This window comes from Lepidochelys kempii, chromosome 4 (genome assembly GCF_965140285.1).
Source record: "Lepidochelys kempii isolate rLepKem1 chromosome 4, rLepKem1.hap1, whole genome shotgun sequence".
Taxonomy (NCBI): domain Eukaryota; kingdom Metazoa; phylum Chordata; order Testudines; family Cheloniidae; genus Lepidochelys; species Lepidochelys kempii.
In genome coordinates this window covers 69005968-69019698 of record NC_136383.1, presented here as the reverse complement: position 1 = coordinate 69019698, position 13731 = coordinate 69005968, and the positions used below count along the sequence as shown (strand labels likewise).

The 13731-nt window shown below is 43.3% G+C and overlaps 1 protein-coding gene across 24 annotated transcripts in view; it reads left to right on the top strand.

Moving 5' to 3' along the window:
- Window positions 1–13731, top strand: part of NEK1 (NIMA related kinase 1) — a 189371-nt gene that overhangs the window by 96744 nt on the left and 78896 nt on the right. For 19 of the 24 annotated variants that reach the window (XR_012158623.2, XR_012158624.2, XR_012158622.2 and 16 more), the window contains 2 exons: window positions 3570–3748; window positions 3829–3960. The exons of 1 other annotated variant lie outside the window; for it this stretch is intronic. Coding sequence is in view for 19 of the 23 variants with exons in the window: in XM_078852507.1 (XP_078708633.1) it covers window positions 3570–3748; window positions 3829–3960 (311 nt within the window). In the remaining 4 variants the exon portion in view is untranslated. Of the gene's footprint in view, window positions 1–2063; window positions 3749–3828; window positions 3961–9745; window positions 10234–13731 lie in introns of those variants that run through there. 4 more of the 24 variants (XM_073341600.2, XM_073341596.2, XM_073341605.2 and 1 more) reach the window with 3 other exon arrangements.

Sequence of the window (13731 nt, the reverse complement as noted above, 5' to 3'; positions counted from 1 at the left end):
CCACACATGCTGCGAATCCCATTGAAAATGGTACAGGAGAAGACATATAAACTGTTTTTTTATATATATATTTTACAACTGGCATATAACAGTAGAGTTGCTCTTCCTACAGATGCAGGAATTTTGGGATTTTTGCAGGAATTTTGGCAAAGACTTTTGGGGTACTGCTGGCTTGGTTGCAACTACTTCAGAACATGCTGTTGGTAGAAATCAACTGCCCACCATAGGTTTTGAGTATTTTTACACTCATCTGACTCCATCTTCACTTGTCTGTGTTGCCAAAGAAAAACTGAAACAAATAGGAAAGTGAACTCCTGAAGAAAGAGAGAACCAGTGAGACTAGATATCTTTGGAAGAAAAAGTTGTTAAGTCTGTCCCCCTTCAATGGGGCAGTCTGCTAATTTTAGGAAAAAACTGCCCTTTGATCTAGCCTTATCCCTAAATTCTATGTGTGAAGGTTTACTAATTGTTGAAACCTTTCAGGCTGCACTGGATGCAGCTGATACCAATGTCCATTCAGTGGCTACAGCTATTGTTCTGAGATGTGCATCATGGTTGTCAGCATCAGAGTTGCTTACCTAAGGAAGTTCAGTCAGTTACTGAAGATTATCGATTTGATAGACAAAATCTGTTCAGTGCTAAAATGGATGAGTCTCTTTATTCATTGAAAGACTCAATGTTCATTCAGATCACTATGGAGATATACACCCACTTTTAAAAGGAAGCAATTTCTTCCTCCTCTTTCTTTCTCCAGATATAAGATCACTGCATATTCCTTATATTTGTATCAACAGAGCTCTTCTGACCAATGCAAGAACATATTAGGATATCCAAGAAGACTGTCAGCTCCATCATGCTCTTTGGTAATATTCCAATCAGGATAGACACAGCGGCATCAGATTTGATATGATGGTTGAGGGTCTTGGAGGGAGACAGTGGAGAGATACAGAGAGAGAGGTGATGTGTTCAAAATGATGGGCTAGGAAAATGGTCTTTCGAATGATATTCTGAATGGATATAGAGGGGCAAGATTGCATTTGTCAAAAACAAAGTAAAGGTAGTTGCTGTAGTCCAAACATGAGATTAGAGGTGGGATGAGCATTTTAGTTGTGAAGATGGATAGGAAAGGCTATATTTTAGAGATGTAATGCAGAAAGAATCGGAAAGATTTAGACACAGCCTAGGTGAGAGGACCTAAAGAGTTTTTTGTGTCAAAGATACAGCACAGGTGATAGGCAAGAACAGGGGTGGGCAAACTTTTTTTGTCCGAGGGCCAGATCGGGGTGCGAAACTGTATGGAGGGCTGGGTAGGGAAGGCTGTGCCCCCCAAACAGCTTGGCCCCTGCCCCCTATTCACCCCCTCCTACTTCCCACCCCCGACTATCCTCCTCAGAACCCCCGCCCCGGGATCCCACCCCCTATCCACACCCCTGCCCCCAACAGTCCCACTGGGACTCAGCTGACTGCCCCAGAACCTCCTCGCCACCCAACCCCCTCTCACTGCTGCAGTCTGCCACTGCCCCCTTACCATGCCGCTCAGAGTGGCAGGAGCTCGCAGCCCTGTTGTCTACGCGGCCGCATGGCTGTGGGGGAGGAGGAACAGCGGGGGAGGGGCCGTGGACTAGCCTCCTGGGCCAGGAGCTCAGGGGCCGGGCAGGATGGTCCCGCAGGCCTGCCGTGGCCTATGATCCATAGTTTCCCCACCTCTCGGCAAGAAGGTGGTGGTGGTGGTGTCCGCAGTGATTGAAAAAGGAGTTAGTGGGGAAGCCTTGGAGGGGGAGGGGAGATTAGCAGCTCTATTTAAGTCATGTTGAGTTTGAGCTGATTGCTAGACATTAACAAGATTTTGGATTAATTTAGATTTTAATTTGTCCAGGAGACAGTTCTAGAGTAGAGAGAGTGATCCATAGAGAGGATAGTTGGAATTTTTGTTCGCAGATGAGATTGCCAAGAGATAAGGTGTAAATGGAGGAGAAAAGGGAACCGAGGAGAGAGCCTTGTTGAACCACCCCCCTTCTCCCCTCTTCCTCCTCTTTCCCCCCTGAAACCCCCCCCCCCAAAAGTTGTGACCGGATGAGGGTTATAATCAGAAAGAAACACTGAAGGACCAGTTGGAGAAGTAAGAGGAGAACCGGCAGAGGACAGTCACAGAAGCCAAGGGAGACGATTTTAAGAAGAGTATAATCAACTATCAGAAGTGGCTTGACAGGCCAAGGATGAGGATGGAGTACTGGTTCTGGCCTTTAACTAGGTAGAGGTCATTAGAGACTTTGGCAAGAACGGTTTCAGTGGAGTGCAAGGGACAGAAGCCATATTGGAAAGTGTCTAGGATGAAATTGGAGGAGAGGAACTCCTGACTGATTGTAAGCAGCATGTTCAGTGATCTTAGAGATGAAAGGGAGAGGAAAGATGGAGCAGTATTTGGAGAGGCAAGTGGGGTCAAGGGTGGGCTTTTTTAGGATTGGAGAGACTAAAGCATGCTTGTATTTTGAGGGGGAAGAGCCAGAAGAGAATAGGAGGTTAAGGAGGAGAGTAAGGATTGGGAAAAATGTGGGGTATGAAGGAGATGGGATGATTAACTTAGGCATCTGTGATGGGAGAAGGAGGTGAGATTTGTAGGAGGGAAAAGCAACGCAAGCTATGAGGAGCGAGGATTAGTAGTAATAGTATCACATGCCACTGACAGCAGTAATTTTCTACATTGGCTCTAGAGCACAAATCTTTTAAATAATTTAGAAACTGATAATTTCGTCAGTGAAATACTAGTGTTTTATAGATCTGTCAGTAGAAATTCACTGTAGAAATTTTATTGGTGTGATGTTTTTCATTAGGGAGATATCCCCATGTATTGCCAAGAAATATTGAAAACTGCTGCCAGTTTCACACATGACCTGCAACTTTAAAGCTACTCATGTGTATTCTTTGTAGCAAGAACTCCAAAGATGTCTTTATAACTGGCATATTAATTGTAATATAAGTGGACCCTTTTTGTCTAATAACTGCAGGAAAGAATTCATGTCATTCTGGGATTCCAGTGATTCCAGTTACTTTATCCACAATAAAATGACTGTTGCGTGTCACAGACACCAAACTTTCAGAATATGCACACGGTTAAACCAAAACTGAAGACTGTAATGAAAAACAGGGTTTATTTTAAGAAAAAGACATATGAGAGGCACTAATTTTTACCATTCTTTTACTTTTATAATGATAGCACTGTCCCTCTTTCCTTGATGATTCAGTTCCTTCACTGTGGTAAATGACTTAGTCTTTGGTGTAGTTTATCGATTTTGAAATGGGATGATTTCCTTTTATATCAGAGGGTCAGCCGTACTGTTATGTGATAGATATAGCACATATAATTTAACTACTGACAGAGGATAATAAATAAAATATTAATGTTACTTGAGTGTAAGTTTAAATCCTCCTACTCTGTGTTAAAACAGGTACATTTTGGGCATATTAAACTTCAGGAAGTAATACTGATTTGTTGTTGTTTTATTAAGAGTAGTGGACATTGCCAGGGTTTATTAGGACAAGGGTATGAGAGTTATTTCTTTAATTCCCAGGCACCGTTTTTTGGCGGTGGAGGAGGTGTTGGGCCTTCCCCTTTGCCTGCCAGAGGACAGTATGAACACTACCATGCTATCTTTGACCAGATGCAACAGCAAAAGGAAAATATTAAAGTAGGTGAGGAGAGAGAAACCAGCTGGAGAGCAGAAATACGAAGTCGGGAAGCTGTTGAAAGGTATGACTACCTTCCATTAGAGTTGCATGTGCTCTGTTTTGATGAAAGTAATGAAAGTTACTGTACATATTTATCTACAGAGGAGTTCCACCTGGAGTACGTCCAGGATTTCCTAATGGGCCTGATGGTCATCACCATTTACCAGATGCTGATGCAATTAGGAAAAAAATCAAAAGATTGAAGGAGGTGTCTAAACAAGCCAATGCAAACAGGTTGGACTGTGATAATCTGTGAATGCATCCCTACGTGTTAGATTTTTGTCCTATGTTGTGTTTAGCTTAATCCTAGACATTTTTAAAAACCATCTTTATTCACTGAAGCTGTTTTGTCTGTTCATGTGTTGGTTTCTCACAGAATGTATAACCCTTTTAGAACCATTGGTGCCTTAGTTCCCACTGAAGATGGCCAGTGGGTTTATGTATCTTATCTTGCAGCCGATTCTACCGTTTCTTCCAGTGCTTATGGATGAAATCATTAGTAAATCTAGCTACTATATATGCTGACAACTTGTTCTGGTAAACTCAAGTTGTTAATGGTTGTTAAAAAATTAGTCTGGTAACTAATTACGAGCAGCCTTTAAGAGTGCTGTGCTTTTGGTTTAAAGACCCAAAATATAAACTACTAATGAAATGACAGCCTGGACTAACCCATAAGCCTCTTTTTTTTTTTTTTTTTTTTTTTTATAGTCCATAGTTCTCTACCAGCTGTCCTGGGGCATTCCCTCCTTTTCCCAACTCTTCCTGTTACCTGACCTGTTTGATTCTCTCGTGTGGAAGTCTTACAAAACTCACCACTAGCCTGCTTCCACTACTGTATTTCCAGTTGCTCTGCTTAAAGCATGTTGCTCAGGAGGAGACTTTGGCGGAGCAGGCTGGGGATGAGAGTAGCTTTCCAACACTGCTGACCAGAAATGGGAAGACCGGGTAATATAGCTAAAAAGAGGGTATGTCATTGTATGGTAACAATGTCGTTGAACTGTGGAAGAGTGCTGTCATTACTACTAAAATTGTGGGGGGGAAGAGGGGGTTTCTTCAATAAGTGTAAACATTTTTAAAACAAATGCCCACTCCCAAGTTGAGCTTCTTTTATGCTACCCTTCTTTTTCCTAGGTATGATCTGCGTGGTATGACCTCAAAGGCTATGTCTATACCACTCAGTTGTGACAGTGTCTTTTTAACAAGAACAGTGCTCAGGCACAGTTCATTAACCTAGTTTCCCTTGCCAAAGCAGACAGGGCGAAATCCTCTCCCACGTCTTTACCTAAACAGCTGCTGCAGGGAGGAAGGGCTGAAAAATATGTCCCAAAGAACCTAATTCCCGTCCAGAGATAAAACTGAGGGGTAGCAACAGGTGGGGATAGGAGGAATACCAGGGCAAAGATTGACTCGTTCTCCAGCGCAATCTTTAGATAACTAATTTTACTGTATTGTATTGAAAAATATGTGATTACCTAACTCAAACTATCATCATCCATATGTCTAAGGGGACAAAGTTAAGCTTGCACATGCAGTCTTAACTTTGCCTTTCTGGCTTTTCAGTCCTAAAATTTGTAACATTAATATCATATTATAAAATCTCTGTTTAATGAAGTCATTTACCATTTTGTGTATTAGCACATAATCACTATCTCTGAATTGTGGAAGACAGTCAAGACTATTGTTGTACCGTGACTGCATATGTTCTTCCAGGCCATCTGGCACACTATCTTCATCCTTGATGACTGGAAGAAGGGTGCTATTCTGCATCTGTTCAAAAAGAATAATAAGGCTGAAAAGAGCAACTACAGCAGGTGTTCTCAAACGGGGGTCGGGACCCCTTGGTGGTCATAAGGCTATTACGTGGGGTGTCATGAGCTCTCAGCCTCCACCCCAAACCCCTCTTTGCCTCCAGTATTTATAATGGTGTTAAATATATATAAATGTGTTTTTAATTTATAAGGGGGGGTCGCACTCAGAGGCTTGCTATGTGAAAGGGGTCACCAGTAAACAGTTTGAGAACTACTGAACTAGAGAGAGATTATGCTGTTTACCTTCCCTGGGACCAACTTTACTTCTGTCTTAATGTCTCAAATCAACAATGCACTTCATAGCAAGTGCTGGGATACTCAGTGCAGCTTTAGATCTGGGTGTTCCTTTGTTGACCAGATCTTTACTTTGATGCAGTGCTTTGAGAAGATGGTTGAATTTAATAAATTCTGTGCAACACTTTTTATAGACTTCAGTCAGACCTTTGATTCATTGCATTGAGCAAGTTTGTGGGATGTGATGAGGTGACTTGGTGTCCCTTGTAAGATCGTGCCATTGAGGGAAGAAGCCTATAAGGGAATGGAAATCTGCCTTTGAGTCAGTAGCAGATAGGTGGCATGGTTTTTTATCTCCACTGGAGTCTGGCAAGCCTGCGTTCTGTCACCATCGTTTAATATCTGCAGTGACTGATATACTCCTGGGGCAGTTCCGTGCCAAAAAACTAAAAGTTCTAGACACGGTATTCTTAAATTCTTCAAAATTCCACATTTTTTATTTTGTCAAAATAACACTATATAATCAGGCCAGTTTCAATTATTTTTGTCATTTATTTCAAAATACCTCTCAGCAACTGTGTCTGTAACAATACAGATACAAAAAATTTTCCCCAGCAGTAGAGGTAAAGAAACCAGTTTCTCTGCCCCACCCCCTCCGCCTCAGACCAGCAGAGGGGCCTGACACCATATCCCTCCCTCTCCAGAGCCCAACTGTGGGTTCCCTCCAGCCCAGATACCCTTACCCCCTAAAGCCCAGCTGCAGAGTCATCTCCCCTGCCCAGACACTCACATGCACCCCTTATACCCCAGAGTTCAGCTGTGGGCCCCCACCCAGCCCAGACCCTTGCATCCTCTCCCCACCAAAGGCCAGCCATGCCCCCCACCCAATGCCCAGTCAAGGGGGCCTCCCCAAGGCCGGACACCCGCACCCCCTAACCTCCAAAGCCCAAGGATCCAGAGGGAGAAGCAGCCTGATGCTGCATCCTGGACTTTTGTGGAGTTTCCTGCACGCTGCCTCCTTCCTTCAGGGGATGCTGAGAACTGCAGCTTCTGGGAACCCTCCAGCTCCTCCTCCCCACTAGCAAGCAGCCTCCAGCTCCAGTTTACACCCAGTTCTGTATTAACCTGCCCAGATAGGACATCAAGTATGTAGCAAGTGTCAGATATTTGGGCAGCATCATTGCAGGTGCTGGAGCGTGCTTGAAAGCCAGATGTGGTTCTTCTTTGAGAGCTAGTCCATATCCATATTAGTTGAATGTATATCCAGTGCAAGCACATAGAAGAAATTTCTAGTCAGCTGTATCTAATGGGATGATGCATGTGCCCTTCCCTTCCTTGTACACTTTGTGAAGGTGTAAAGGGTGGAACTTTCCTGTGAGAGGCAGTTCATTCTCTACCACCGGTGGTATTTGTTGGAACTACTCCCTCCAACAATTTTTTTCCTACAGCGATTTTTGCAGTAGTTAGTTACCTCTTCAGGATGCCTTAGAGGAAGAAGAGCCCTCTTCTTTGGTCGCTGGTGATGTTGCCTACTATGGCTGACCATGGAAAATCCCTGGGATTTAAGAACTGCTCATCCTGTGAGGTTTCTGTTCTGCCTTGGTGAGGGGCATGCTGCAGATCGCTGTGAAATTTGTAGGTCCTTCTCAAAGCAGACCCAGTACTCAAGAGAGGCACACCAGAGGGTGTTCATTATGGAGCAGTGATGACCCTGGACTCCAAGTGTCCAGGCTTTTGAAGTCCAGAGGGCTTCAACTTCTGCCCTGGCATCTGCCTAAGACTTTCCCAAGCTGATGCCTTCTTCATCCAGAAAGCATAGAGACAAGTTGTATGTCTTCTAAGGAGAAGAGGTGAAAATTACCCTCTCCAGATGTGACTGCAAGGCCTCAGACCACCAGCCTGTTGGTCATTAAATGTGTTTCAAAACTTAAAAAATGTTCCTTGAACATTGGAGCTTGTACTAGCAGAACAGAACCACACATACTAGAAGCTCTGGCAGCTGCGTCCGTGGTCATTTTAGTGTCTTTGGTACCAAGGCATCGGAGTGGCCACCATGGTACTGGGCAGAAGCTCTACTCTGGTACCAACCAGGCGTATCCTCACCTAAGACTACTTTACTAGGTCTGGCACCACTATACCTTTTAGAACTGTACCCTCCTCTGATTCCACTAAGGTTCCTGGATTCAGTAACCTTGTTGCCCCCATCTTTGGGCCAAGTGCCCCCTATGACTATGGGAGGAGCACCCCCTTTTTCAAGAAGTGGTTCCCTCTTGTCTTTTGATTTACAGGGAAGTTGCCAATCCTCTCCAGGCAGGTGTTGGGGCTCTGCAGTATCAGTTGAACTGATCTTGTTTTTCTTGGTGAATCTATGGCTGTTGCCAAAACCCAGTACTGATCTAGCCTCATACCAGGACTATTGGTGCCAACCCCTATGGAAAAGTCTCTACCGGTCGACATGAGCCCTTCTTCCAGTACACAACACTCAAAGCCCAGGGATGCAGACAGCGGCCCTTGAGAAAGAAATCTGCGGGGGAGAGGGGGCAACCTCTTTATTAAAACTCCCAGAATGACACTGACCAGGTAGCATATTTGACTTGGTGCTTGGGGGCAGCATATCAGTTATTCTATGTTCTTTACCCTCTCTTCCTTTTGGCAACTGTCTGTCTTGCTTTCAACAGGCCTGATCCAACATCTCCTCCAGATGGTTGTGTTTTGGATGTGGTCCAGAAAGGCTGTGCTATCCAGTTCCTTCCTGACTCTCTTCAGGGAACCCTCCCACAGGACTCTGCTTCAACATGAAGCACAGTCCCTTCTGGGTCTGGGTGTGATAGAAGTTCCCCCTCACTGCAGGGGAAGGGCGTTCTAGTCAAGGTATTTCTTTACTCCCAAGAAGTCAGGGTGTTCTGTCTGACTCTAGATGTCAGAGCTTTCAATACTTTTATGAAGCTCAAGTTGGTCTCCCTTGGATCCATCATTCCCTTTCTGGTCCAGAAGGGCAAGTAGTTTCTCTTGACATCGTGATTCCCCCAGTACATAAGTGTTTTCTAAGGTATGTGTTGAACAACAAACATTACCAATACTGGGATCTGCCCTTCATGCTTTTAACAGCACCTTGTGTTTTCACGAAGTGCCTTGCAGTGGTTGCAGCTCACTTGAAAAGGGTGGGCATTCAGATGTTCCCATACTTGGTTGAGTGGCTCGTCAGGGGCCACATGCAGTCTCAAGTTTGGACATACATCGTGTCCATCCTACACTTGTTCACTTGTCTAGACCTCTTTGGGAACAAAATGAAGGTTATATTTAAATCCTGCTTGATAAATAGAATTCACTGGGACTGTATTCAACACAGGTCTTGTGACTGCCAACCTGCAACATGACAGATTTCATATAAAATACTATATCTGCTCCCACCTGCAGTCCCCACCCCCTCACAAAAGCCTCAGGCTTTTGGTCCAGTGGCAGCATGTGTATTTGTTATCCCATACACTGGACTCTGCTTCTGGCCACTTGCAGCACGACTATCCTTGGCTTTCTGGCCAAGAAGATGCCATCCAGTCAAGGTTATCCTAGTTCAGAGCAACTGAAAGTCTATTCCCCCGGGTCATCCAGCCATCACCTCTGTTGGGCAGAGTCCTGCATCTTCCTCCTTTGTGACGGGGGTATTTCCAGATTGAACAGTTCCCTGACTACGCTGTTGTTCTCCAAATGATAGACTGTCTAAGTAGGCCTGATTTGCTTCTGTCGGAGATGGTAAACTATGTAATGCCAACAGTTAAGTTACCACACAGTTCTTTCTATGCAAGCACTTGTCCTCTTAAGATAAAATAATTACAGAGAAAACGTATTAAAAACAATAAAAGAACTTGCATGCATGCTAATAAGCTTACCAGAAATCACCCCCCTCCCCCAACTACAACCAGGACTTTGTTTTGTGGTTAGTCCTTCAAACCTCACTGAGATATTTTTTTTTTCTGTAGCTACAAGTTCATCACAGATTCAGCTCAAAACAAGCACCCAAATGGGCCAAAGATCTATCCCTTCCCTGATTGATGCCTCCCTTGGATCAGAGGTCCTGTCCATGTGCTGGATCAGAAAGAAGACCCTGGGTCAGTTTTAATTCAGGGTATTGAACCAACAGTCTTTTCATTGTCTGCTGGCCCATGAAGAATCCAGTTTAAACTAGCATATGCGACCCTCTCTACAAATGGTGGTAGCCCTCTGGAGGTATTAAAATCGATTGAATTTGCCTAACCACACCCACCTTTATTAGTTCCTGGAGGGCTGTAGTCCCTCTCCCCCTGGAAATATGTACAGTCCCTCAATAGTACATAAACACTTATCATTTTTAATACAATGAATTCCTAAAATACTTAAATTCAGCAAGGTTTATTCAAGATATTTGTCACAGCATCTCCGCTTGTCAGTCCTTCAGTCACTGGACTGGGGAAAGGACTAGTGCAACATTTGCAAAAGTTTTCTTTACAGCACCATTTCACCCTCAAGGACTATCATAACTGTTGCCTCCTTGCTTGGATGCGGGACTCAAATGGGGAACTTCAAAACTCAGGGCCTGTGGTCCATACAGAAAGGGCCCTGCACATTGGTGTTCTAGAACTCATGACTATACCCACAGCATGCACTGCCTTCTTTCTGGACATTTGGTGCCGATCTGTATTGGTGATGTCTGACAACATGGCAGCTGTCTTACTTATGCCAAGAGGTCATTTAACTCTGGGTTTTTGTCACACATTACTTTGTCAGCCATCTCCCAGGAGTGGACAACATGAGGGCAGATGGCCAGAGCAGGCATTTCTGTGACAACCACAAGTAGTGATGCCACCCGAGGGTCCTTCAGGACACTTTTAACCTTCTGGGGGATTCCCCCACAAGGACCTCTTTGGGAAACCAGAACAAGTGTCCCAGCTTTTTTTTGGATGCCTTTCTCCTCTCTTGAATAGAGGGCCTAAATACGTTCCCTCCCATCCCCCTGCTTCCCAGTGTTCTGCAGAAGATCAAGCAAGAGAAAACCAGGGTAATCCTTATAGCCTCGTTGTGGCTGAGGCAAATGACCTTTTGCACCCAAACATGAGTGCTCTCCACCTGGTAGCATGGATGCTGGCTGGCTGACACTAGTGGAGTTGGTCTGCTCACAGGACATTTAGAAAATCCCTATTAATAGCAGGAGAACTTCCACTAGGTCCATGTACTTCTTCAGATTTACAAATGGAGCTTTACAGCATCAGTCTTCCCCTCTGCATACTGGAATACAATAGATTCTGGACTATTTCCTGCACTTGAACTCTGGTCACTTGCTAAGCTCGCTACAGATTCACTTGGTGGCCATCTCTGCAATTTACTCACCTGTGACCAATTTTCTTTCATCCTCTGGCAAACAGTTTACTGAAGAGCATCTTGAGGCTATTCTCACTTGTCAGAAATCCAGCCCCAACTTGGGATCTTAACTTTTTCCTTTTGAAGCTGGTGGATGTCCCCTTCCAGCCTGTGGTTACATGCTCTTTACCCTTTCTTTCTATGAAATTGGCCTTCCTATTGACAGTCACGTCTGCTAGAAGTTGGAGAATGCAAACCCAGATAGCAGAGCCATTTTATACTATAAATCTTATACTATCATTCATAATGACAGTCTCTGAGACCACATCCCAGATTTCTTCCCAAAGTTGGTGTCTGAATTCCACACTAATGAAATCATCCAGTTACTTGTATTCTTTCCCAGGTGTCATGCTGGTAGAGCAGAGCAAAGATTGTGTACTCTAGATGTATGTAGAGCCATTTTATTATACCAGGACAGAACAAAATGTTTCTGGAAGTCACCCAAGCTCGTTCATTCTTACACGGGGAGTGTCAAAGGACAAGCCATTTCTATGTGGAGAATATTTAGTTGGATTGTCCAGTGCATTAGATCATGTTACCAACCAGTGGACTAGCAGTCACCTGACAAGCTGCATGCCCACTCCACCAGGGCACAGTCCACATCTCAAGGGAACCTTCTTTGAGGCTGACAGGCCAGGTGCCAGCGCATGTCAGAGTCTCGGGACAATTCACGTGTATGTGAACATCAAAGAAGTGTTAAGTGTTAGTGTGCATTCAAACTAATGCATTCGTATGTTAATAGAAATGAAAGGAGACGTTGATTATATTGTTTTCATCTGCCTATATCATGTAGTTTTTGCTGTTAAATTATTTCTACATTTAATTAAATAACTCTAGATCAAAGGAGAGTTAATGTAGAGTGTATTCAGGTGTTAGAATCGAAGTGAAACATGGGCATTGAGCAAGGCTGAAGAACACCAGATTGATGTTTGCAGTTCTTCTTGTTTGCATCAGCTGCTTTGTATCAAGTGGCAGGAGAAGATCAAAAATAAAGCCGAACCCAACAACTTCCTCCACTAGCACTGGTTTGGTTCCAGCAGCTTTCTTGTATGGACGTTTTATTAGATAGTGCAACACAGCTGAATTTCAAAGCATATGTATCAGAGTGCCACTACATGGCCAGCAACCATGTTGGGCATCAGGAGTTTCGGTGTCACAGTAAGCTTTCCAATGTACTGCCAAGATCACCTACTGCACTTTTGCCAGAGATTGAACTGGGTGGTGCTTGATCTGGAAAGAGGCCATTTCCTTTTGGGATTTGCCATGATGATGATGGTAATGACATTCACTGTTTTGGTTACTGTTTCCTATGCAGTAACTTGAGCCTTTGTGATGTAGTTAACGTTTTTCCTGCTGCACCCAATAAGTGGGCATCTAGTCAGCTACATCTGCCACCTTCGGACTTAATTTCTTCGAATTCCCCCTCCCCATTTCCCTCCCTCCCTCCCTCTCCCCAGGCAATGTCTAGGCTAGGAAAATGGATTGTATTTTTAAAAATGCTGGTTAAAACATGTTAGCTAACATATTTTAACCAGCATTTTTAAACACTAGTGTGAATATGACCAGCCAAAATATTTTAAAGGTTTAAACCCTGTCTACACTCGTGCTTAAAAACATATCCATTAAACATCGCATGTTAACTAATATTTCAAACATTACCTATTTTTCAAGTCTAGTTTGAGCCATAAAGATTTAAAGAAATTAAGACCAACCAGGGTGGGGAAAGAATAGGGTTGAATATGATTTCTTCTAGATCTCACCTTTTCAGAGTGTTTTTCATTTATAAATTGGATCATCTTTGGACTTAAACCATGATATTATCGTCAGAAATGTGTGAAATACTCAGTGTATTACCTATAAGCATTACACTAATTAACTTAGTAATAGTTCCCTTGTGTGTGATGGTTTCAACTAAAGGTGAACTGCAAGGGTATGAGAGTAGGATGGTTGGTTAAAGCAAGAAACTAGCTAAAAAAAACAGTTCAGTTGTATTTATTTTTAAATTAGTTCATACACGTATCAGAGTGACTGAAAAACCTTATGTAGTTTAACAGAGCCTTTCACTAGATCTTAAAACTGTTGTCTTTGTATCATGTATTCCATTCCTGTACCACACACTGTGGATGTAAATGATTACAAATTCATATTACTAGTGATATTTGAGTGAACCTTTCTGCTTGTCAAATATTGTATGCAATATATGATTATAAACAAGCTTGTTCTGCAAAAAGAACAGGAGTACTTGTGGCCCCTTAGAGACTAACAAGTTTATTAGAGCATAAGCTTTCGTGGGCTATAGTCCACTTCATTGGATACATAGAATGGAACACACACACACACACGTTGGAAGTTACCATACAAACTGTGAGAGGCTAATTAGTTAAGATGAGCTATTATCAGCAGGAGAAAAAAACTTTTGTCGTCTGAAACCACTTAGTTGACAAGAAGGTGTGAGGATACTTAACTTAAGGAAACAGATTCAATATGTGTAATGACCTAGCCACTCCCAGTCTCTATTCAAACCCAAGTTAATGGTATCTAGTTTGCATATTAATTCAAGCTCAGCAGTTTC